Below are 27,719 nucleotides of genomic sequence, written 5' to 3'. Positions count from 1 at the left end.
TTAAACTAAACTCTACCTATTGCATGAACACTTGTTTTCCTCATAGTGTTATTGCATCTATAGAGGAGGCTGTTCCAGTAATCTATCATGATTTGGCAGATGTTTTCAATATGTTGGAGGCAGAAAACCTACCTCCGCACAGAAAATTTGATTGCCCCATAGATATAATCCCAGGGTCAGTAATACCTCATGGGAAGATTTATCCTTTATCACAAAATGAGTTAACCTTTTTGAGATCTTATCTGGATGATAATTTGAGAAAAGGTTTTATTTCCCATTCAACCTCCCCTGCAGCTGCAGGGATGATTTTGGTTAAAAATAAAGATGGCACGTTGAGACCAATAATTGATTATAGATCTTTGAATGCCATAACTGTCAAAAATAGATACACTTTACCATTAATACCTGAGTTAATAGAACGTCTAAAAGGAGCTAACATATATACAAAATTAGACCTGAAGGGAGCATACAATCTTATACGAATGAAAGAGGGCAATGTATGGAAGACTGCTTTTCGCACTAGGTATGGTCTCTATCAATATAATGTTATGCCTTTTGGTTTGAGCAATGCCCCAGCAACGTTTCAACATTTTATTAATGAGATTTTTCATGATTTAATGGATATATGCGTCATTATCTACCTAGACGATATATTGATTTATTCCAAAACACAACAAGAACATGAAAGACACGTAAGATGGGTCCTAACAAGGTTAAAAGAACATAAATTATACGCTAAAAAAAGAGAAGTGTCTTTTTCATGTAAATAAAATTAAGTTTTTAGGGTATATCATAACACCTGATAAGATCCAGATGGATCCTGAAAAGGTCTCAGCAGTAGTTCAATGGCCAATTCCAACCACCATACGTGCATTACAAAGATGCATAGGATTCGCTAACTATTATCGAAAATGTATTAACAATTTTTCTAATATTATAAAACCATTAACCCAACTCACCAGCAAAAAACAAAGATTTAAATGGACAGAACAAGCCCAAAAAGCTTTTGATTTCTTAAAGAAACAATTCGTTACAGCTCCCTTATTACATCTGCCAGATTCAAATCTGCAATATGTATTAGAGGTGGATGCCTCTACTTCAGGGATTGGGGCAGTCTTGTCTCAATATAACATTGAAAAGACGGAGATACACCCAGTTGCCTTTTACTCAAGGAGGTTCACCTCAGCAGAAAATAATTATAGTATAGGAGACAAAGAATTGCTAGCTATAAAGGTATCTCTGGAACAGTGGAGGCATTTATTAGAAGGCACTACTGAGCCTTTTAAAGTGTATACAGACCATAAAAACCTCCAATATTTAAAACAAAGTAAAACTTTATCAGCTAGGCAAGTGAGATGGTCACTGTTCCTAGATAGATTTAATTTCTTGATAACATATAGGCCTGGGGGATTGAACACCAAGGCCGATGCTCTCTCTCGGTTCTATGAGAAAACTTACCATGAAACACTAAGTCCAATTATACTATCCGAAAAATTCATAGGTGTTTTAACACCCTTAGAAAAAGAAATTAAAAAAGCTTTAAAAAGAGAACCTTTATTACCCAAAGAATGTACTAGAGATATTAAAACTGGATTACTCTACCACAATGAAAAGTTGTACGTACCAACCACATTAAGAAAGCAAATTCTGCATCACACTCATGATATACCCCTAGCTGGTCATAGTGGCATACAAAAAACCATAGAAAAAACATGATCTTTTTGGTGGCCCCATATGGACCAGTTCGTTCATGACTATATCTCATCTTGTGACACCTGTGCCAAGAATAAAATAGACCACAAAGGCCCAGTAGGGCTATTAACTCCTCTGCTCATTCCTGATAGACCCTGGAGTACAATATCTATGGATTTCATTGTGGAATTGCCCAAATCACAACACTACAACACAATATTAGTCGTAGTGGATCACCTAACTAAGTTAGGACACTTTATACCACTAAAAGGTTTATCATCAGCTTATATTATAGCTAATACTTTTCTTAAACATGTAGTTAAACTACATGGGTTACCAAGTAACATAATTACTGACAGGGGTACACAGTTTACCTCATCATTCTGGAGGTCTTTATGTAAGATGCTACAAATAAACCCAAGTTTTCAACTGCTTTCCACCCTCAGACAAACGGTTTAACTGAAAGGTTAAACCAAACCCTGGAGCAATATCTGCGTTGTTACATAGCTCACCAACAAGATGACTGGGTGAATTACCTCCCTATGGCGGAATTCGCTTACAACAACTCGGCTTCCTCCACCACAAAAGTGACACCTTTTTATGCAACATATGGATTTCATCCAACAACCCTATCTGTGACTAATATTGAAGTAAATTCCCCAGCAGCCACAGATTACTCCAAACAGTTACAGGAAAGACTGAGATTAATCAAGATACATCTTTCTGAAGCAAAGACATATCAGAAACACTATTATGACCTTCATCACAGATCCATACCTGAATACAAGGAGGGATATAAAGTGTTATTATCCACAAAACATCTCAGGTTACACGTACCCGCAAAGAAACTCGCTAATCAATTTATTGGACCTTTTGTCATTGAGAAAATAGTAAATCCATCAACCGTCAAATTGAGGTTACCTGCTCATTACAAGTTCCACCCCACTTTTCATGTGTCACTTGTGAAACTCTATAAAGCTTCAGACAATAATACCGCACAATCAAATTCCCCTATCCTAGTAGATGACCAGGAGGAGTTTGAGATTGAAAAGATCTTGGATTCTAGATTCCGAGGAAGTCATCTCGAGTATTTCTTGAAATTGAAGGGTTTTGGTTCTGAGGAGAACTCCTGGTTGCGACACACTGAGGTACATGCTCCTCGTTTGGTCCGTGCGTTTCACCGCCGGTACCCTATGAAGCCATCACTTGCTTCTTGAGGGGGATCTTTGTTGGGGGGAGTGTGTGATATACCTTTAAGGTATATCCCCGCCCAGGTACTTGAACCTCCCTATATATGGAGGTGTGGTACATTCCTTCTTTGTCTGAAAATTGAAGTAGTCAAGCAGAGGTGTTTCTGATTGTATTGCCGTTTCTGGTCTGTGAAACTAAGTTATCTGGAGATTATCTGATATATCTTATTTGGATTATCCTATTGTTTATTGAACTCAATTGTGTTTCTCTCACCTCCAAAGTTAGTTACTTTTGTCCGCTTGTTTCATCTCTAACATTACTGCCGATTCTAACTCCCTGTACCAAAGAGCCGCCGGATCTACTTCGCTGTGAGACCGGAAGTCGCACTCACGCCGCAGCATCGGAACAGACAGGAACGCTTCTCTTCTGCTGATCGCAGCTCAGAACGCCAATCTTACAAACCGAGAAGGTAATCAAAGCTATCCTAAGTATCGCCTACACTTTATTCTCATGTTATTGCGAAGTGGGTTATATTAATATTGAAGGGATATACTTGTAATAGTTATTGGAACTTATTGAATGGACTTGTAAATATTTTATGGATGAATGGGTGAGTGCGTGAAGACGGCTGAAAAGTAGAAGTGGAAGATTGAAGCTAACCTAAGAGGAAGTGGTTCTATTTTGTTACTGATACTATTTGAAGTTTCTACCTGCTAAGGTCATTAACACTTAATTTATGATCTATCAGCAAGTCTTTTCTGATCTAAATAAGTGTAAATTATTCTACTAGTAATTGTCTCATTTCGGTCAAGACAGGTTATTATAAAGATTGGTATCCTGTTTCTGACATTTAAAGAGCTACAATTCCTATATTTAACACTACCAAGTAATCCAGTTTAAAACGGATTATCACAGGTAAGAATACATTTCCTTTTCTTTTACAAAATACGATGAGTCCACGGATTTCATCCTTACTTGTGGGATACAATACCAAAGCTATAGTACACGGATGAAAAGGGAGGGACAAGACAGGGAACCTAAACGGAAGGCACCACTGCTTGAAGAACTTTTCTCCCAAAAACAGCCCCAAACAAGGCAAAAGTATCAAACTTGTAAAATTTGGAAAAAGTGTGAAGAGAAGACCAAGTTACAGCTTTGCAAAACTGTTCAACAGAAGCATCATTTTTGAATGTCCATGAGGAAGCCACAGCCCTAGTGGAAAGTAATTCGATCAGGAGGCTGCTGTCCAGCAGTCTCATATGCAAAACGGATGATACTCTTCAGCCAAAAAGAGAGAGAGGTAGCCGTAGCTTTCTGACCCCTATGCTTCCCAGAAAACACAACAAACAGGGAAGACGATTGACTAAAATCCTTAGTTGGCTATAAGGAAAACTTCAAAGCACGGACCACGTCCAAAATATGTAACACCCTCTCCTTCTTAGAAGAAGGATTAGGACACAAGGAAGGAACAACAATTTCCTGATTAATATTTTTATTTGAAACAACCTTAGGAAGACAACCAGGTTTAGTACGTAACACCACCTTATTCGAATGAAAAATAAGATAAGGTGAATTACATTGTAAAGCCTAAAGCTCAGATACTCCGCGTAGCAGAAGAAATAGCAACCAAAAATAAAACTTTCCAAGATAATAACTGAATATATATGGAATGCAGAGGTTCAAACGGAACCCCATGAAGAACTTTAAGAACTAAATTCAAACTCCAAGCAGGAGCAATTGGTGTAAACACAGGCCTGAATCTAGTCAGAGCCTGACAAAAAGAATGAACATCTGGAACATCTGCCAGACGCTTGTGTAACAAAATAGATAAAGCAGAAATCTGTCCCTTTAAGGAACCTGCTGACAACCCTTGATCCAATCCGTCTTGGAGAAAGGACAGAATCCTGGGAAACCTAACCCTACTCCATGAGTAGCCCTTGGATTCGCACCAATAAAGATATTTACTGTAAATTTTTTCTAGTAATAGGTTTACATGCCTGAATCAAGCTATCTATGACCGAATCAGAAAACCCTTGTTTAGATAAAATCAAGCGTTCAATCTCCAAGCAGCTAGCTGTAAAGAAACTAGATTTGGATGATGGAAAAGTCCCTGAATTAGAATGTCTTTCCTCAATGGAAGCTTCCATGGAGGCTGAGATGACATGTCCACCAGGTTGGCAAACCAAGTCCTGCGAGGCCACGCAGGAGCGATGAGGATCACCGATGCCCTCTCCTGTTTGACTCGAGCAATCACCCGGGGAAGGAGAGCAAATGGAGGGAACACATAAGCTAGGCTGAAAGACCAAGGCACCTATCAGCTTGGTCTGGGGATCCATGGACCTGGACCCGTATCTCGGAAGCTTAGCATTCTGACGAGACGCCATAAGATCTAACTCTGGCCTGCCCCATCTGAGAATCAGGTTGGCAAATACCTACGGCTGGAGGTCCCATTCTCCCGGACGAAAAGTCTGACTGCTAAGAAAGTCCGCTTCCCAGTTTTCCACACCTGGGATGTGGATCGCCGACGGAGAACAAGAGTGAGAATCCGCCCACTGAAGTATCTTGGTTACTTCTGTCATCGCCAAGGAACTCCTTGTTCCTCCCTGATGAATGAGGTAAGCAACAGTCGTAAAGTCGTCCAACTGGAATCCAATGAATTTGGCCAAAGCCAACTGAGGTCAAACCTGAAGTGCAGTGAATATTGCTCTCAACTCTAGGATATTGAAGGGAAGGAGAGACTCTGTTCGAGTCCATACACCCTGGGCCCTAAGGGAGTTCCAGACTGCCCCCCAGCCTATCAGGCTGGTATCCGTTGTCACTATCACCCAAGAGGGTCTGCGGAAGCATGTCCCCTGGGATAGATGATCCAGTGACAACCACCATAGAAGAGAGTCCCTTGTCTTCTGATCTAGATTTATTTGAGGAGACAAATTTGTATAATCTCCATGCCACTGTCTGAACATGTTCAGTTGCAGAGTGTCAGGGTTTTCTCCCTGTTGTGTTTGCCATGTGCTGCTGGCAGCCATTTTACTCACCTCTCTTCCTGATTATGGTGCATTGTGGGGGATGCTGCTCATTTCCTGCACTTCCTTTTATGGCCAGACTGATGTGCATCACCCATGTGAGACAGGATGCAGTCTCAAAATTATGATGTCATCACTTATTATTTAAAGGGCCTCTGTTCAGTATGCTTGGCCTTTGCGTAATGTCTGGGTGCCAGGAATCAGACTGAGATGAGAAGTGTAAAAATAATCACACCTTTATTAATAGCAAAAAATAATAAAAAGTCCACAAGTCACATAACAAACCAGGAGTCAAAACCAGAGCTGGTAGTCAGACGAGCCGAGTCAGGAGCCAAAGCGAATAGTCAGACGAGCCGGAATCCGGAAAAAGGAAAACAGCAGAGTCAGGAACAAGCCAGGGATCAGGAACCAGGAAGGATGTCAGGCAGCCAGGTAAACACAGGAACTCTCACAAACAGGTCTGAGACAACGCAAAGGCAAAGCATACTGAACAGAAGCCCTTTAAATAATAAGTGATGACATCACAATTCTGAGACGCAAAACTCGTAATCTAGCCGTATGTTATCAAAATTACTATAATGTAATAAAATGACTTCAGTCAGAAAAACAGAATTTATGCTAACCTGATAAATTTCTTTCTCTTGTGATGTATCGAGTCCACGGATTCATCCATACTTATGGGATATTCTCCTTCCCAACAGGAAGTAGCAGAGAGAGCACCCACAGCAGAGCTGTCTATATAGCTCCTCCCTTAGCTCCTCCCCCCAGTCATTCGACCGAAGGCTAGGAAGAAAAAGGAGAAACTATAGGGTGCAGTGGTGACTGAAGTTTTTAAAATAAAAATATACTACCTGTCTTAAACACACAGGGTGGGCCGTGGACTCGATACATCACAAGAGAAAGAAATTTATCAGGTAAGCATAAATTCTGTTTTCTCTTGTATCAAGTCCACGGATTCATCCATACTTATGGGATACCAATACCAAAGCTTTAGGACACGGATGAAGGGAGGGAGACTAAACGATGCCCAAGGATCTCAAATCCAATCTTGAGAGAAAAAGGAAAGCCTGCCCCCCACAAGATCCAGTCCCGGATCAGGGACAGGCCCTTCACGTTGTCCTTTGACTTGGACTGCTCTGCTTGGATGAAGGAGAGGAAAGATTTCCTTAAGAAAACTTGAAGTAACGAACTTACTCTGAAGTCCCTATCCTGCGGGAGGAAAGGTTCTCCATCAAACCATGCCCAAACAAGGTCTTTCCCTTATTTAATTCTAAAAACTTTGGTGATTCCATAAAGCTCGGCGAGCCAATATGGCAAAGCCTGAAATCTTAGCTCCCAGCTTAATACCCTGAAGGGAAGCATCTGTAACAAAAGAGATGGCCAACTTAATAGCTTTTATTCTATCCTGGATATTTTCGAGAGGAATGTCTGTCCAAATAGAATCAGACGACACATCAAACCATTATGTAGCAGCACTAATGATAGTAGCAATGCAAACTGCATAAGGTCATTGTAACCCCTGAACAATCTCTCTAAAATATTATCCACAGGATCCTTGAAGAAATAACTATCCTCAATGGAATAGTAGCCTTCTTGTCTTAAAAAGCAAAGTGCATGACAGGTATGCCACTGGTTACTCCCTTCCTGGGCCTAGCCTGGGGATGAACCAGGGACTCCAGGTTCGGGGTCCAGTTTTCTCTTCACTGAAAGAAAACTTCTTATAATTATAGAAAATGGAGAAAAAGTATTTATACCCAGTCCATTCCCTAGACATAATCTCTGTAGCCCTATCTGGCAGAAGATTTTCTTTAATACTTCTGCCAAGAAGGGCACGTCGATAAAACCCTGTTTAGGATTGACTATGACCGTAGTATCAGAGTCGTCCAAAGTACCGAAAACCTCCCTAAGTAGTAAATGGAGGTGCTCAAGCCTAAATCTGAAGGATAACCCTCCAGCATCAGAAGGAATTACACTGTCTGATTCTGAGGTCTTACTCTCAGGAGATACCAAAATATCCACCTTTTTCAATACTTATGAAAAGAAAATTCGGAAGAGATACAGTCGAGACAGAAACCTACACACTGATCTTTTAATATTTCCTTGTGCGCTCTCCCTCTAGCAAGGGAATTGGGAGCAAAAGCATGGCACTGCATAACTATAAACAACAATTTTGGGACACTTGAGGAGAAATTGCGGAATATTTTGAACATAGTCAAAAATAAACTCCTAGACAATATTGGCTCAAAAATATAAATTCAAATTTTTGTGTGCCTCAAACACATGAGGAACACACAAGGACTGGTGGACTATGGCGTCTATGAAAGAGTCTTAATTTCTAACAGAAATAATAAGCTAAATATAAAATTTCTCTAAAATTTTATACAGAAAGCAACGTTACTGTACCTTTAAATTTTAAAATGTAACTGCTTTATTACTGATGAACTGCAAAAACTTTACAGTTCTATTCCTTCAAATAGAAACACGTAATTGATATCTGTAATTCTCTAACAGAAATAAATAACCCAAAAAGAAAATGTTATTAAAAATTTTATACAGAGGGCAACGTTTTGACATTTAAAAAAGAACTGCTTTATTTTTATGTACTGTAAAAAAACGGAACCGTTTTATACTGAATTGGGTAACGAAAATATATATATATTTATATATCACAGCAAAATAAAGACATAACCCCCCTCAACAGCTTTAACACCTCAGCTTAAGTGCTAAGCAATAAAACCGTGTCGGATCACCGGAAATATCGCTATAGAAAACCAGAACCGCACCAAGAGCTGTTGAATTAATCAGACCCATTAAACTACGTTTTAAGTAACACTAAAATAAGCAGAATTCTCGCAATCGTATTTCTGAAATTGAGAGAAAGTATGTGCGCAGCACATAATCCTACCGCCACACAGTACCGCCCATTGTGGGCGTGTCCAAACTAGCATGTTAGCCGACATCTTAGTGAAAACTCTGTAACATAAATAAAGAAGTATCACTAACATTGAGCCTGCTCTCCTCAATCCACAGTGCCTGCAAATGCTGCCCTATATAACCCCTTTATAAGTTCATAAGGATTTCCAGGAAAATACTAAATGCCTTATTTTTCCCATTGAATAAGAGTCTTTTTCTTTTTCTAGCCTCCAGAAAAAATAAAGTCAGCACTTACCTCATAAATCTGCCAGGCAGCATGGCAGCTCACTAGGTTTGTTAAGTCCTCTCCCTCACACGGACCTGTGGAAAAAACAAAAATTTATGCTTACCTGATAAATTTATTTCTCTTGTGGTGTATCCAGTCCACGGGTTCATCCATTACTTGTGGGATATTCTCCTTCCCAACAGGAAGTTGCAAGAGGACACCCACAGCAGAGCTGTCTATATAGCTCCTCCCACAACTGCCACCCCCAGTCATTCGACCGAAGACAAGCAAGAAAAAAGGAGAAACTATAGGGTGCAGTGGTGACTGTAGTTTAAAAATAAAAAACACCTGGCTTAAAATGACAGGGCGGGCCGTGGACTGGATACACCACAAGAGAAATAAATTTATCAGGTAAGCATAAATTTAGTTTTCTCTTGTAAAGGTGTATCCAGTCCACGGGTTCATCCATTACTTGTGGGATACCAATACCAAAGCTTTAGGACACGGATGAAGGGAGGGACAAGGCAGGAACTTAAACGGAAGGCACCACTGCCTGTAAGACCTTTCTCCCAAAAATAGCCTCCGAGGAAGCAAAAGTATCGAATTTGTAGAATTTAGAAAAGGTATGAAGTGAAGACCAAGTCGCCTCCTTACAAATCTGTTTAACAGAGGCCTCATGTTTAAAAGCCCATGTGGAAGCTACTGCTCTAGTAGAATGAGCTGTAATTCTTTCAGGAGGCTGCTGGCCAGCAGTCTCATAAGCTAAGCAGATTAAGCTTGCCAAAAAGAAAGAGAAGTTGCCGAAGCCTTTTGGCCTCTCCTCTGTCCAGAGTAGACAACAAACAAAGCAGATGTCTGACGAAAATCCTTCGTAGCTTGTAAATAAAACTTTAAAGCACGAAAAACACATCAAGATTGTGTAATAGATTTTCCTTCTTTGAAGAAGGGTTAGGACATAATGAAGGAACAACAATCTCCTGATTGATATTCTTATTAGATACCACTTTAGGAAGAAACCCAGGTTTGGTACGTAAAACTACCTTATCTGCATAGAAAATCAGATAAGGGGAATCACACTGTAAAGCAGAGAACTCCGAAACTCTTCGAGCCGAGGAGATAGCTACTAAAAACAAAACTTTCCAAGATAAAAGTTTAATATCTATGGAATGCAAAGGTTCAAACGGAACCCCTTGAAGAACTTTAGGAACTAAATTTAAACTCCATGGCGGAGCAACAAGTTTAAACACAGGCTTGATTCTAACCAAAGCCTGACAAAACGCCTGAACGTCTGGAACCTCAGCCAGACGTTTGTGCAAAAGAATAGACAGAGCAGAAATCTGTCTGTTGAAGTAGAAGGTCCTGCCTCAGCGGCAGAGTCCATGGTGGAAAGGATGACATGTCCACCAGATCTGCATACCATGTCCTGCGTGGCCACGCAGGAGCTATCAAAATCACTGAAGCTCTCTCCTGCTTGATCTTGACAATCAGACGAGGGAGCAAAGGAAATGGTGGAAACACATAAGCCAGGCTGAAGGACCAGGGCGCTGCTAGAGCATCTATCAGCGCTGCCTGGGATCCCTTGACCTGGACCCGTAACAAGGAAGCTTGGCGTTCTGACGAGACGCCATGAGATCCAGTTCTGGTTTGCCCCATAGTTGAATTAACTGGGCAAATACCTCCGGATGGAGCTCCCACTCCCCCGGATGAAAAGAATGCAGACTTAGAAAATCCACCTACCAGTTCTCTACTCCTGGGGTATGGATAGCTGAGAGATGGCAAGAGTGAACCTCTGCCCATAGAATTATCTTTGAAACCTCCAACATTGCCAGGGGGCTCCTTGTTCCCCCTGATGGTTGATATAGGCTACAGTCGTGATGTTGTCCGACTGAAATCTGATGAACCTGACCACAGCTAGCTGAGGCCATGTCTGAAGAGCATTGAATATCGCTCTTAGTTCCAGAATGTTTATCGGAAGGAGGGCTTCCTCCTGAGTCAACGAACCCTGAGCCTTCAGGGAGTTCCAGACTGCGCCCCAGCCCAGAAGGCTGGCATCTGTCATCACTATAGTCCATTCTGGTCTGCGGAAACTCATTCCCCTGGACAGATGGACTCGAGATAGCCACCAGAGAAGAGAATCCCTGGTCTCTTGATCCAGATTTATCCGAGGAGACAAATCTGTGTAGTCCCCATTCCACTGATTGAACATGCAAAGTTGCAGTGGTCTGAGATGTAGGCAGGCAAACGGAACTATGTCCATTGCTGCTACCATTAGGCCGATTACTTACATACACTGAGCCACTGACGGCTGAGAAGTGGAATGAAGAGCACGGCAGGAAGTTAGAAGTTTTGACAACCTGATCTCTGTGAGAAAAATTTTCATTTCTACTGAATCTATCAGAGTTCCTAGGAAGGAAACTCTTGTGAGAGGGGAGAGAGAACTCTTTTCTACGTTCATCTTCCACCCGTGAGACCTCAAGAATGCCAGAACAATGTCCGTATGGGACTTGGCGATTTGAAAAGTCGACGCCTGTATCAGAATGTCGTCTAGTTAAGGAGCCACCGCTATGCCTCGTGGCCTTAGAACCGCCAGTAGGGACCCTAGAACCTTCGTAAAGATTCTTGGTGCCGTGGCTAACCCGAAGGGAAGAGCCACAAACTGGTAATGCCTGTCTAGGAAGGCAAACCTGAGAAACCGATGATGATCTCTGTGTATCGGAATGTGGAGATAAGCATCCTTTAAGTCCACGGTAGTCATATATTGACCCTCCTGGATCATAGGTAAGATGGTTCGAATAGTCTCCATCTTGAAGGATGGGACCCTGAGAAATTTGTTTAGGATCTTGAGATCCAAGATTGGTCTGAAAGTTCCCTCTTTTTTGGGAACTATAAACAGATTTGAATAGAAGCCCTGCCCCTGTTCCTCCCTTGGAACTGGGTGGATCAGTCCCATAACCAGTAGGTCTTGAACGCAACGTAAGAATGCCCCTCTCTTTATCTGGTTTGCAGATAATTGTGAGAGATGAAATCTCCCCTTTGGAGATGAAGCTTGAAGTCCAGAAGATATCCCTGGGAAACCATCTCCAGAGCCCAGGGATCCTGGACGTCTCTTGCCCAAGCCTGGGCGAAGAGAGAAAGTCTGCCCCCAACTAGATCCGGTCCCGGATCGGGGGCTACTCCTTCATGCTCTCTTAGAGGCAGCAGCAGGTTTTTTGGCCTGCTTCCCCTTGTTCCAAGCCTGGTTGGGTCTCCAGACTGATTTGGACTGGGCGAAATTTCTGTTTGGTCCTTAATTTGTTGGACCTATCCTGAGGAAGGGTGTGACCTTTTCCTCCAGTAATATCAGAAATGATCTCCTTCAGTCCAGGCCCGAATAGGCTCTGCCCTTTGAAGGGGATGTTGAGAAGCTTAGACTTTGAAGTAACGTCAGCTGACCAGGATTTAAGCCATAGCGCCCTACGCGCCTGAATGGCAAAACCTGAATTCTTAGCCGTTAGTTTGGTTAAATGAAAAACGGCGTCAGAAATAAAGGAATTAGCTAACTTATGAGCTTTAATCCTGTCTAGGATATTATCTAACGGGGTCTCCACCTGTAGAGCCTCCTCAAAAGACTCGAACCAGAAAGCCGCTGCAGCAGTGACTGGGGCAATGCATGCAAGAGGCTGGAGAATAAAACCTTGTTTATAAAGATTTTCTTAAGGAAACCCTCTAATTTTTTATCCATTGGATCTAGAAAAGCACAACTGTCCTCAACAGGGATAGTTGTACGCTTAGCTAGGGTAGAGACTGCTCCCTCCACCTTAGGGACCGTCTGCCACGAGTCCCGTATTGCGGCATCTATGGGAAACATCTTTTTAAAAGCAGGAGGGGGAGAGAACGGTACACCTGGTCTATCCCATTCCTTAGTAATAATTTCTGAAAACCTCTTAGGGACTGGAAAAATGTCAGTGTAAACAGGCACTGCAAAGTATTTGTCCATTTTACACAATTTCTCTGGGACTACAATGGGGTCACAGTCATCCAGTCACTAAAACCTCCATGAGCAACAAGCGGAAGTGTTCAAGCTTAAATTTAAACGCTGTCATTTCAGAGTCAGACTGAAGTAACGCCTTCCCTGAATCAGAAATGTCACCCACAGATAGAAGCTCTCCTGCTTCGGCTTCTGCATATTGTGAGGGTATATCGGACATAGCTACTAAAGCGTCAGAAAGCTCTGTATTTGTTCTAGCCCCAGAGCTGTCTCGCTTTCCTTGTAACCCTGGCAGTTTGGACAATACCTGTGAGGGTAGGATTCATAACTGCCGCCATGTCTTGTAAGGTAAACGCATTGGACGCGCCAGATGTACTTGGCGTCACTTGAGCGGGAGATATAGGTTCTGACACATTGGGAAAGCTAGGTGGTTTAACCTCCCTTTTATCAGGCTGAGAAACCTCTGGTGATAAATCTTTAAAAGCCATAATATGGTCTTTATAACTTATAGAAATATCAGTACATTTGGTACACATTCTAAGAGGGGGTTCCACAATGGCTTCTAAACATAATGAACAAGGAGTTTCCTCTATGTCAGACATGTTCAACAGACTAGTAATGAGACCAGCAAGCTTGGAAAACACTTTAATAAATGTGAAACAATGTGAAACAAAAACGGTACTGTGCCTTTAAGAGAAAAAAAAATACCACATAAACTGCAAAACAGTGTTAAAAAGTAGTAAACTCTACGAAATTTTTACAGTGTGTATAAGGGACTAAAGCAGCATTGCACCCACTTGCAAAGGGATGATTAACCCCTTAGGCCCCAAACCGGATTTGAAAACCGTTAAAACCGTTAATAAACAGTCAAAAACACTGCCACAGCTCTGCTGTGGCTCCTACCTGCCCTTAAACACGATTTTTGCAGGAAAAAACCCCTCTATAGTGGTCCTAGATGCCAGAGGACTCGTTTAGGGAAGCTGGATGTCTCAGTCTGAATATCAACTGCGCATTTAGAGCGCGAAAATAGGCCCCTCCCACCATGCACTCGATGTCAGAGGGCCTTAAAAAAGTACTCCTAGGAGTAATCTGACTAGCCATGTGGAAAACTAGGCCCCAAATAAAGATTTATCACCCTCAGAGAAAAAACTTTTTTTCTATAAACCATGCACACGTTTTGACACTAAGAAATATGAGTATTAACATGAATATTACCCTTCTTTGTAAGCATGATCCCAGTCGTTGTTAAATCACTGTATCAGGCTTACCTCAAATATACAAGGCTCTGTCAGCATTTTCTAGACCTTAACATCTCTCTAGAAAAAAATATACTGAACATACCTCAAAGCAGGTAATCTGCAAACCGTCCCCCCAACTGAAATTTTCTTTCCATACTCTTCAGTAAGATCATCAACCTCCAGGCAGATTCTTCTTCCAATTTCTGCCTGAGAGTAAAACAGTACAACGCCGGTACCGTTTAAAAATAACAAACTCTTGATTGAAGCTATATAGACAGCTCTGCTGTGGGTGTCCTCTTGCAACTTCCTGTTGGGAAGGAGAATATCCCACAAGTAATGGATGAACCCGTGGACTGGATACACCTTTACAAGAGAAATGGATAAAGACTGAGAAATCTTACTCAGTTTTCCCATCATTAGGGCAGCATCAATGTATGGGAGGCGCAGGGAGAATGATGTCCCACAAGTTCTCATTGCTCTAAAGCCACCACTGCTCTACTGAAGAGACTGATATGGACTACGGCTATACCCTAGGACAAAGCAGCACAATCTTGTACTACTTTAAAAATAATAAACTTTTGATTGAAGATCTTTTTCTAACACCTAATTTACCACCTCCTTGCTCTTAACGTAGGCAAAGAGAATGACTGGGGTGGGAGGGAAGGGAGGTGATAGTTAACAGCTTTCCGGTGGTGCTCTTTGCCGCCTCCTGCAGGGCAGGAGTGGTATTCCCAATAGTAATTAAGATGATACGTGGACTCTTCGTGTCATTAAAAAGAAAATGTGTTTATAATGCTATTTATGTATGCACAATTTTATGAGAAACTTGACTTACACGTCACACACATACATTCACCTTTGCTCTGCGTCCCTCAAACACGTCACACAAGTGCACTCACCTGTACTCTGCGTCCCACAGGCAAGTCACACACGTGCCCTCACCAGTACGCTTCATCCCAAGGACAAGTCACACACGTGCACTCACTTTTACCCTGCGTCCCACAGACAAGTCACACATGTGCACTCACCTGTACCCTGCGTCTCACAGACAAGTCACACACGTGCACTCACCTGTACCCTGCGTCCCACAGACAAGTCACACACGTGCACTCACCTGTACCCTGCGTCCCACAGACAAGTCACACACGTGCACTCACCTGTACCCTGCGTCCCACACGTGCACTCACCTGTACCCTGCGTCCCACAGACAAGTCACACACGTGCACTCACCTGTACCCTGCGTCCCACAGACAAGTCACACACGTGCACTCACCTGTACCCTGCGTCCCACAGACAAGTCACACACGTGCCCTCACCAGTACGCTTCATCCCAAGGACAAGTCACACACGTGCACTCACTTTTACCCTGCGTCCCACAGACAAGTCACACATGTGCACTCACCTGTACCCTGCGTCTCACAGACAAGTCACACACATGCACTCACCTGTACCCTGCGTCCCACAGACAAGTCACACACGTGCACTCACCTGTACCCTGCGTCCCACACGTGCACTCACCTGTACCCTGCATCCCACAGACAAGTCACACACGTGCACTCACCTGTATTTATAGTGTCACATATTTCCTGCTCTGCATCTTCTGGCATATTACTTAGCCACTGATCTTCTGTTTGTTCCGTGTTACATGAAATCTTAGCATCTATTTCACCTGGAGAAAAAAATAATAAATAAATAAATCACTATTTACATGGTCTCTATTTAAATAATAGTTTAGTGTGATATATGGTGTAATTTAAGTTAAAAACACCTGAGCCTTCATCACTAGCAGTCACGGATGAAACAACCGTATAATGATGTTAGCACAACAGTAAATACAACCTGTGTCATACAGTTAGCTGGGAATCAGGTACTTTACTAGCTGCAAATACAGCCCCCATTGTAAGCAATCAGAATTCCCATGGGAGACTTATTACAGGGTTTTGTGAGGTTTTTGAAAATAAAATCCATTCACCTGTGCCCTGCATCCCTCATACACATCACACACATACACTCACCTGTACCCTGTATCCCTCAGACACATCACACACATACACTCACCTGTAGCCTGTATCCCTCAGACACATCACACACATACACTCACCTGTGCCCTGTATCCCTCAGACACATCACACACATACACTCACCTGTGCCCTGTATCCATCAGACACATCACACACATACACTCACCTGTGCCCTGTATCCATCAGACACATCACACACATACACTCACCTGTACCCTGTATCCCACAGACACATCACACACATACACTCACCTGTGCCCTGTATCCCTCAGACACATCACACACATACACTCACCTGTGCCCTGTATCCCTCAGACACATCACACACATACACTCACCTGTGCCCTGTATCCCTCAGACACATCACACACATACACTCACCTGTGCCCTGTATCCCTCAGACACATCACACACATACACTCACCTGTGCCCTGTATCCATCAGACACATCACACACATACACTCACCTGTGCCCTGTATCCATCAGACACATCACACACATACACTCACATGTGCCCTGTATCCCTCAGACACATCACATACATACACTCACCTGTACCCTGTATCCCACAGACACATCACACACATACACTCACCTGTGCCCTGTATCCATCAGACACATCACACACATACACTCACCTGTGCCCTGTATCCCACAGACCCATCACACACATACACTCACCTGTGCCCTGTATCCATCAGACACATCACACACATACACTCACCTGTACCCTGTATCCATCAGACACATCACACACATACACTCACCTGTACCCTGTATCCCTCAGACACATCACACACATACACTCACCTGTACCTTGTATCCATCAGACACATCACACACATACACTCACCTGTGCCCTGTATCCATCAGACACATCACACACATACACTCACCTGTACCCTGTATCCCACAGACACATCACACACATACACTCACCTGTGCCCTGTATCCCTCAGATACATCACACACATACACTCACCTGTGCCCTGTATCCCTCATACACTTCACACACATACACTCACCTGTACCCTGTATCCCTCAGACACATCACACACATACACTCACCTGTACCCTGTATCCATCAGACACATCACACACATACACTCACCTGTGCCCTGCATCCCTCAGACACATCACACACATACACTCACCTGTGCCCTGTATCCATCAGACACATCACACACATACACTCACCTGTGCCCTGCATCCCTCAGACACATCACACACGTACACTCACCTGTCCCCTGTATCCCTCAGACACATCACACACATACACTCACCTGTACCCTGTATCCCTCAGACACATCACACACATACACTCACCTGTACCCTGTATCCCTCAGACACAACACATACATACACTCACCTGTGCCCTGTATCCCTCAGACACATCACATACATACACTCACCTGTACCCTGTATCCCTCAGACACATCACATACACTCACTTGTGCCCTGTATCCCTCAGACACATCACACACATACACTCACCTGAACCCTGTATCCCTCAGACACATCACACACATACACTCACATGTACCCTGTATCCCTCAGACACATCACACACATACACTCACATGTACCCTGTATCCCTCAGACACATCACATACATATGCCCACCTGTGCCCTGTATCCCTCAGACACATCACACACAGTACACTCACCTGTGCCCTGTATCCCTCAGACACATCACACACGTATACTCACCTGTAGCCTGTATCCCTCAGACACACATCACACACGTATACTCACCTGTAGCCTGTATCCCTCAGACACGTCACACACATACACTCACCTGTAGCCTGTATCCCTCAGACACACGTCACACTAGTACACTCACCTGTGCCCTGTATCCCTCAGACACATCACACACATACACTCATCTGTGCCCTGTATCCCTCAGACACATCACAAACATACACTCACCTGTGCCCTGTATCCCTCAGACACACATCACACACATACACTCACCTGTAGCCTGTATCCCTCAGACACACGTCACACTAGTACACTCACCTGTGCCCTGTATCCCTCAGACACGTCACATACATACACTCACCTGTACCCTGTATCCCTCAGACACACGTCACACTAGTACACTCACCTGTGCCCTGTATCCCTCAGACACATCACACACATACACTCACCTGTACCCTGTATCCCTCAGACACATCACACACATACACTCACCTGTACCCTGTATCCCTCAGAGTCAGACACATCACACACATACACTCACCTGTAGCCTGTATTCCTCAGACACATCACACACATACACTCACCTGTAGCCTGTATCCCTCAGACACATCACACACATACACTCACATGTACCCTGTATCCCTCAGACACATCACATACATATGCCCACCTGTGCCCTGTATCCCTCAGACACATCACACACAGTACACTCACCTGTGCCCTGTATCCCTCAGACACATCACACACGTATACTCACCTGTAGCCTGTATCCCTCAGACACACATCACACACGTATACTCACCTGTAGCCTGTATCCCTCAGACACATCACATACACTCACTTGTGCCCTGTATCCCTCAGACACATCACACACGTATACTCACCTGTAGCCTGTATCCCTCAGACACACATCACACACGTATACTCACCTGTAGCCTGTATCCCTCAGACACATCACATACACTCACCTGAACCCTGTATCCCTTAGACACATCACACACATACACTCACCTGTAGCCTGTATCCCTCAGACACACATCACACACATACACTCACCTGTGCCCTGTATTCCTCAGACACATATCACACACATACACTCACATGTAGCCTGTATCCCTCAGACACATCACACACATACACTCACATGTACCCTGTATCCCTCAGACACATCACACACGTACACTCACCTGTACCCTGTATCCCTCAGACACATCACACACATACACTCACCTGTACCCTGTATCCCTCAGACACATCACACACATACACTCACCTGTGCCCTGTATCCCTCAGACACATCACACACATACACTCACCTGTACCCTGTATCCCTCAGACACACATCACACACATACACTCACCTGTGCCCTGTATTCCTCAGACACATATCACACACATACACTCACATGTAGCCTGTATCCCTCAGACACATCACACACATACACTCACATGTACCCTGTATCCCTCAGACACATCACACACGTACACTCACCTGTACCCTGTATCCCTCAGACACATCACACACATACACTCACCTGTACCCTGTATCCCTCAGACACATCACACACATACACTCACCTGTGCCCTGTATCCCTCAGACACATCACACACATACACTCACCTGTACCCTGTATCCCTCAGACACATCACAAACATACACTCACCTGTAGCCTGTATCCCTCAGACACATCACAAACATACACTCACCTGTAGCCTGTATCCCTCAGACATATCACACACATACACTCACCTGTACCCTGTATCCCTCAGACACATCACACACATACACTCACCTGTAGCCTGTATCCCTCAGACACACGTCACACTAGTACACTCACCTGTAGCCTGTATCCCTCAGACACATCACACACATACACTCACCTGTAGCCTGTATCCCTCAGACACACATCACACTAGTACACTCACCTGTAGCCTGTATCCCTCAGACACATCACACACATACACTCACCTGTAGCCTGTATCCCTCAGACACATCACACACATACACTCCCCTGTGCCCTGTATCCCTCAGACACACATCACACACATACACTCACCTGAACCCTGTATCCCTCAGACACATCACACACATACACTCACCATTGCCCTGTATCCCTCAGACACATCACACACAGTACACTCACCTGTGCCCTGTATCCCTCAGACACACATCACACTAGTACACTCACCTGTATTTATATTGTCACATATTTCCTGCTTTGCAGCTTCTGGCATATTTGCTAGCCACTGAGCCTCTGTTTGTTCCGTGTTACATAACATTTTAGCATCGTTTACACCTGGGAAAAAAAACAGTAATAGAAATAAATAAACCACTCTTTATGTGGTATCTTTATAAAAGTTAGTTCAAAACAAAATGTGAAAAAGGAAATTTATGCTTACCTGATAAATTTGTTTCTTTTACGATACGATGAGTCCACGGATTTCATCCTTACTTGTGGGATTACGCCTCCTGGTCAGCAGGAGGAGGCAAAGAGCACCACAGCAGAGCTGTATATATATAGCTCCTCCCTTCCCTCCCACTCCAGTCATTCGATCGAAGTTAGGAAGAGAAAGGAAAAGCCAAGGTGCAGAGGTGACTGAAGTGTAACAAAAATAAAGACCTGTCTCATAAAAACAGGGTGGGCCGTGGACTCATTGTATCGTAAAAGAAACAAATTTATCAGGTAAGCATAAATTTCCTTTTCTTTTACAAGATACGATGAGTCCAGGGATTTCATCCTTACTTGTGGGATACAATACCAAAGCTATAATACACAGATGAAACGGGAGGGACAAGACAGGGAACCCAAACGGAAGGCACCACTGCTTGAAGAACCTTTCTCCCAAAAACAGTCTCAATTGAGACAAAGGCATTAAAACTGCAAAAATCTGAAAAAAACAAGAAGATAGACGTAAATCCGTAGTTGCTTGTAAGTAAAACTGTCAAGCACGAACTACGCCTAAATTAAGTAAAAGACGTTCCGTCTTAGGAGAGGAATTAGAACACAAAGAAGGAGCAACAATCTCCAGAGTAATATTCTTGTTTGAAACAACCTGATTAAGAAAACCAGGTGTAGTACGTAACACCACCTTATCCGAATGGAAAATAAGATAAGGAGAATCATAGCGTAATACCGAAAATTCAGATACGCTTTGAATAAGAAGAAATAGCAACCAGAAATAAAAAACTTTCCAAGATAAGAACTTACTATCTATGGAAAGCATAGGGCCAAACGGAACCCTTTTGAAGAACTCTAAAAACCAAATGAAAACTCCAAGGAGGAGCAATTGGTTGAAACACAGTCCTGACTCTAATCAGAGCCTGACAAAAAGATTGTACATCTGGGACATCAGCCAGACGCTGATGTAATAAAGCAGATAAAGTATGGACCCATCCCTTTTAGGGATTCGGCTGAAAAACCCTGCACCGAGCGGTCTTGGAGAAAATACAAAATGCTCGGATTCCTAACTCTACTCCATGAGTAACTCTCAGGTTCACACCAATAAAGACAGTCATACCCTATCGTTAAGGATAATCTTCCTATGTACAGGCTTTCCTGCCTGAATTAAGGCAAAATAAGACTGAACCAAAGAAAAACTTGCTAGTACAATCAAGCATCCAATCTCCAAACAATCAGCTTTTTAGAAAAAAAACTAGACTTGGGTGGAATAATGGACCCCGAATAAGAGGTTGCAGAGATGACATGTTCACCAGACCGGCATACCCAATCCTGCAAAGCCACTTAGAAACGAGGAGGATCACTGAAGCATCCCCGTATTGGATTAGCCCCACAAAGAAGCGCAAACGGGGGAATAGAGTATCTAGGCCAAAAAAAAACCCAAAGAACTGCCCAGGCAGTGATCCGCCCGGACTGTTCGCCCTGAACATGGACCCAAAAGCCAGGCAGCCTGACGAGATGTCACGAAACTGAACTCTGGCCGACCCCATTCAAAAATCAGGGTGGAGACAACTCCCAGATGGAGTCCCCACTCTCCCAAATAAAAAACCTGTCTACTCAGAAAATTCAGATCCCAAGTGACCACCTCTGGAACATGGATTGCCGACAGATAGCAACAAGGAAACCGGTCCGAAGCCAATAGAGACCAGAACAGAAGAGCCAGGAAACTCGCTCTCAGCTGTAGGAAGACTAGAAAAAGAACAGACTCCGCTTGAGTCCACACTCTGGTAAATCATGTGACCTGGAATAGGTTGAAGGAGAGACAACCATCATAGAAAAAAAGGATTATATGAGGAGACAAGTTTGTATAGTCTCCATTCCATTGCCTGAGGAAGCATAAATGTATAGGTCAGAGGAAGTCCCAAGTATCCTGGAACTAAAAAACAGAATTTCAAGTGACACAAGACGCTGTTCAGTCCATCAACCTTAGAGGGAAGAAAGGTGAAAGAACCTCACCGGAGATGGAACCAGCAACCCTAAAGTCGTTACAGAACCTGGTCACACTGCCGTAGCATGCTAGGCCATCAGTCCGGCTAATCTCTACTGCTGTCACCAGCAGTCCAAATACCTCTATATACAGAGCCACCAAAGGCCGAAAAGTGGGTTGAAGGACTAAACCAGTATAGACAGACCCAGATTGCCTGACCGTAGTCAGAAAAATCCTTAATGATATGGAATGCAACATGATTCCCAAGAAAGCTACCCTTGTGCTTGGAACTAAGGAACAAATTTTCCAAAGACACCTTCCACCCGTGAGCTCAAGGGAAGTATAACACTGTGTCTGAGTAATCTTGCTTACTGTAAAGATGACACCTGGACTAGGAGATTAGACAGATAGGGCGCCATCGTAATGCCCCATAACTGAAGCACCGCCAACAGCGATACCAGAGTGTCCGTAAGAACTCGGCACTGTGGAAGGAAGAGTTTGTCCAGAAAGGCAACCTGACATAAATTGACCCTCTAGGATCAAGGAAGAAATGGAACAACGTAATAGTTTGCACCTTGAAGACAGAACCCTTCCTAAAGACTGGTCTGAAAATTCCCCTCTCTTTGGAAAACACCACCCGACCAGTAACTCCAGATCCTGTACCAGTAATAGAACTGGAACAACCCCAGGACTGAGAGGACTCCAACGCAGTGTAAGGGCGTCTCATCCTTTGTCTGATCTTCAGACAATCTTGAAATCAGAAACAGCCACACTTGCGCGAAGACAGAAGTCAGCCCCCTACAAGATCAATCCCGGACCGGGGCCTAGACCCCATGCTGTCTGCAAATCAACAGTAGATTATGTGTTTACCAAAATCTTGGTCTTAGAAACCATTCCATAAAACAAGGCTTTAACCAGAAGGTACCAAAAGCCGGAACAGCATCAACTATACTCCAAGTGTGTAGCTGGAAAGGAAGAAATCGAAATAAAGGAATTAGGCAATTGAAAGTTGTATCGCGTCCTGGATCTTATCCAGGGAAAATACTGATTAATAGCCTTAGACAATACATCAAACCAATATACCGTCACACTAGTGGCGGTAGCAAAGTACACAGAAGGTCGCCATAGAAAACCTTGGTGTGTGTTCCAATACTAAATGTTAGCCCTAGGACAATTCTCTAAGGGTATAGAAGTTCTTGTAGTAAAAGTATAAACTACTCCTTCCCCTAAGGAAAGTCGGCCAGCCTCCCAGCTGATACGGCTATGGGAAACAGTCTTTGAGGAAATCGCAGGGCACTGCAGGTGGCCCAAAAAATTTCAACAGAAAATCATGGGAAAAATGTTGTCATTGGTAACAGACTCCCAGATAGCAATCGCCGTAGACGGAGTCGGTTCAAAAACAAACTTGAGAAATCTTCCCAAAGGAACGATACAGATCTATTCTTGTGTGTGTTTGTGTCATCCTCAGTCACAAGAGATGAACTACCAAAAGGAACAGCTGAAAGTCATTGATTATAATGTACACAGAACAATAAATGTGACAGTATATATGTACGTATAGGGTACATGTAAAGCGCGGCTAATCACCCGTAAGGGTCTCAAGGCGCTGCTCATGTTTATCAACCTTGAAAGGATGAGAGGTTGAGTGGACCTCGTCAGGGATTAACCCGGCAACTCTGGAGTTGCTACAGAAGTCAGCCACAGCGCCTTAGCATGCTGACCTCTGGCCATGTCACCTGAATACTTAAAGTAACTCATAGCTGTTTTTAAAGGCACATTCGGTAGCCTGCAAATCATGGTTTCAGTGAGGTTATTTGTAACCCACCAGTGAAAGAGGACTAGCTGTGTGAAACACATAGCCGCAGCTGGATTCGAACTCTCAACTTTCAGCTTTTAAAGCAGCAAAGTTTACCACTAGTCCATTGTGGGACACTGACTCATACCATCCAACATTACAAGGGATGAATTAACCAATACACAGAAAAAATAGTCAATGGAACACACAGTGATTTCGGACACTATAGGAAACAAATAGTGTTATGTGTTGGCCGTTGTCATCAGACTCCTAATAGCCATCGTTTTAGAGGGAGTATCACAACAAAAACAAACGAATGAAAAGACGTTACTGTCTCTTTAAATATTATATAATAATATAATAATAATAATAATAATAAGTAACTGCACATTTTATGTACTCCTGTTCTGTTCCAATGCTAACCACTCTGCAGCCAAATGAAGTGTAAACGATTACACCCCATAAGTTATCGTTGCAAAGACAACCATAATAACAACAGGGTGCAGCCGTCAGTATCACACAATACCAGTCTGCTTGACATCGGTTATTTAGCCCTGAAGGTCCCTCCTTTAGCATGCAGGAAGTCTTACCAATAAAGTAAAAAGTAAAAGCAGGAATAGAGGCGCCAATGGTGCAGGTAAATGGTGGTACAGGTATCACTAATAGCCCAGTGTACACAGGGTACTCACATTTATGGAAGGCACTCACTTGTACCTATAGAGGCAGGCTGGATTTTAGCAGCAATCCAGCTAGCTGATCCAGGGTGAGCTGGCTGGTTCGTGGGTGTTTAGAGTGTTGGTACTCTAAAGTAGCATAGCAGGGCGGTACCATATATAACAATCAGGAATACATGCGACGCGTTTCTCAGTTAAAAACTGTTTCCTCAGGCATGTTTTTACACAGATATTTACTCCTTATATAGGGCTATGCTACTAAACAACACCCACAGCCCACCCCCAACAATTGACATGACACAGACCAATCAGTGTCCCTCATTCAAAATGTTTCCACCCCTGGGGTGATATGAGCACCTAAATACTTGGAGAGGGATGTATTTACTTGTAAAATATATAGACGCCCTTGCTGCTTCTTAAATTTTGTATATATGTGTGTAAATATTTCGTAGTGGCATGGTATTTTAGTGGCCGATATTTGATGGTAACTAATGTTCGTCAATACTGTGTTCTAATTGGATGTCCCAGCCGTCAATCATCCTGTATTAGTCGGACCTGTGCTACTCGCTTCTGATTCGTCTATTTAGCCGTCAATACTGTGTTCTAATTGGATGTCCCAGCCGTCAATCATCATGTATTAGTCGAACCTGTGCTACTCGCTTATGATTCGTCTATGTAGCCGTCAGTCAAAGATTCTGGTCACTTGTTGCTAGTAAGTGTAGTGTCCAATGGATAGGCTAATTTCAGGCGTGCCCCCATTTTGCTGTCCTCAATAGTACACTACAGTGTGCGCCCATCGAGGGAATCTTATTGGTTACTGCGTAATGTTTGTAACCGGTGTATCCCATTGGTTCTAATGCAGGTTGTTGTATTGAACAGGGATCATTATTGGTCAGCGGGTAATGTCAACAAAGAGCCCTATTGGTCAGCGGGTAATGTCCACAAAGAGCCCTATTGGTTAGTGCCCCGGAAAATATCGGTATCTATAAAATGATATTGTTAGACTGTGAATGGATCTGAATATATATAAATGCAAATAGAGTGAATAATCTAATGATCAACGTTATTTAAGCAGTGATCGTATAAATAAATAGCGCAATAAATTTGCTGAAGTTAAGTTAATTTAATAAGTGATATGTGTGTGAAAAAAAAGAAGAAAAGATTAAGTGAAAATATTTTTACCTGCACCATTGGCGCCTCTATTCCTGCTTTTACTTTTTAGATTTCCTTCCACTGGATGCTGATAGAGAGCTGCCTCCCAGTTCAGCCAGCTGGATTGCTGTTAAAACCCAGCCTGTGTCCACTGGCACAACTGAGTGCCTTCTCATATTGTGAGTACCTAGTGTTCGCACATGTTTGTTATACCAAAAATCTCCATTGACCTGCACCATTGGCGCCTCTTTCTTGTTGCTTTTTCTTACCAATAAAGTAAAGTGCCCCACTTCTCTGAGATTGCAGTGACCCAGAATAAAAGTCAGCACTTACCTCAAATGCTGTGCGACAGCATCGCAATCCAACAGGTTTCCAGAGGTCCTCTCCCTCCCATAGCCCTGTGGAAGAAGATCAGCCTGAGTTAAATGTGCTTAGGCTATCTGTATTTAGGGCAGCAATAAGTATAGGAGGCGCAGTGAGAATTATATCCCACCATTTCTTATTGCTCTAAAGACATCAAATGCTTCTCTTTTTTTTTACTGAAGAGACTGATCTGGTCTAGGCTACACCCTAGCACAAAGTAGTACTTAGTGGCACTACTTAAAAAATAATAAACACTTGATTGAAGAATCTTTACTAACACCTCACTTTGCCATTTCCTATCTTACTAACACAGGCAAAGAGAATGACTGGGGTAAGAGGGAAAGGGGGAGCCATATACACAGCTCTGCTGTGGTGCTCTTTGCCTCCTCCTGTTGACCAGGAGGCGTAATCCCACAAGTAAGGATGAAATCCGTGGACTAATCGTATCTTGCAAAAGAAGCAGTGTAATTTAAGGTAAATACACCTGAGTCTATATCACTAGCAGTCACATTAGCACAACACTAAATACAACCTGTGTCATGCAGTGAGTTAGCTGGGAATCAGTTAATTTACTTGCTACAGCCTCATTGTAGCCAATCAGAATTCCCATATGAGACGTATTACAGGGTTTTGTGAGGGTTTGAAAATAAAATCCATTTTCCATTGGTTATTAAAACTTCACTATAGCCCATTTAATTATCTTAACATGCATTGCCTGGGTGAGAGAGTGTACCACAGTGATATGATAGCGACATTTATACAGCTCAAGACAAAAGTATTTTCTATTTTTTTATAAAAGAGAAAAAATAATAGAAATAATGGAAGTTATCAAGTTTAACCTTTTCACCGCTGAGCCATTTCATACCTTTATGCTGAAGCCGTTTTCAGTCTTTTGCATTCATTGTATTTAGAATTCAGCCCTACATAAGTTATATCACAATTGCCACAATCGTTTTATTAAGGGGGAATAGGGACTCTAAAAGTGAGACACATCACACATATAAAAGAGGCTGCTTCCGGGTGGTAAAATTGCCATAGAACTAGCTGATGAGCTGTTCATTCCTGGTAGAGCGCTTCTCTCTTCGTATGCAAATTAACGTCACACATATACACACTCACCTGTGCTATTCTAGTATTCCAACAGCCCCTGAAAACATGCACACACAACACAATCTCCCTCACACACACAGTAAAATCCTGATTATTTTATACAAACATATACAATATTAGAGAGGGGATCTGGTCTTTCTTACTAAGGGTCAGATTACAAGTGGAGCACAATTTAATGCTCCCGCTTGTTAACTGCGCTAGAAGTAAGCTTTTTGCACGGGTTGCACTCATATTATGAGTTGAAAGTAAACTGTTTTTGCTTGCAC

At 43.0% G+C, this 27,719-nt stretch overlaps 2 protein-coding genes across 2 annotated transcripts in view; one reads left to right on the top strand and one right to left on the bottom strand.

Annotated features, from left to right (window-relative positions):
* Window positions 1-27,719, top strand: part of LOC128659943 (gastrula zinc finger protein XlCGF26.1-like) — a gene marked incomplete at its 3' end in the record, with an annotated part of 470,541 nt that overhangs the window by 223,628 nt on the left and 219,194 nt on the right. The window lies entirely within an intron of this gene.
* The window catches only part of LOC128659945 (gastrula zinc finger protein XlCGF26.1-like), a 154,495-nt gene that overhangs the window by 99,977 nt on the left and 26,799 nt on the right, over window positions 1-27,719 (bottom strand). The window contains exons 6-7 of the mRNA XM_053713534.1: window positions 20,163-20,270; window positions 15,812-15,919 (exon numbers count right to left, since the gene is read on the bottom strand). Coding sequence (XP_053569509.1) covers window positions 15,812-15,919; window positions 20,163-20,270 — 216 coding nt within the window. The remainder of the gene's footprint in view (window positions 1-15,811; window positions 15,920-20,162; window positions 20,271-27,719) is intronic.

This window comes from Bombina bombina, chromosome 5 (assembly GCF_027579735.1).
Source record: "Bombina bombina isolate aBomBom1 chromosome 5, aBomBom1.pri, whole genome shotgun sequence".
Classification (NCBI taxonomy): domain Eukaryota; kingdom Metazoa; phylum Chordata; class Amphibia; order Anura; family Bombinatoridae; genus Bombina; species Bombina bombina.
The sequence above is the reverse complement of the archived record's forward strand: the minus strand, read 5'-3'. Positions and strand labels throughout refer to the sequence as shown.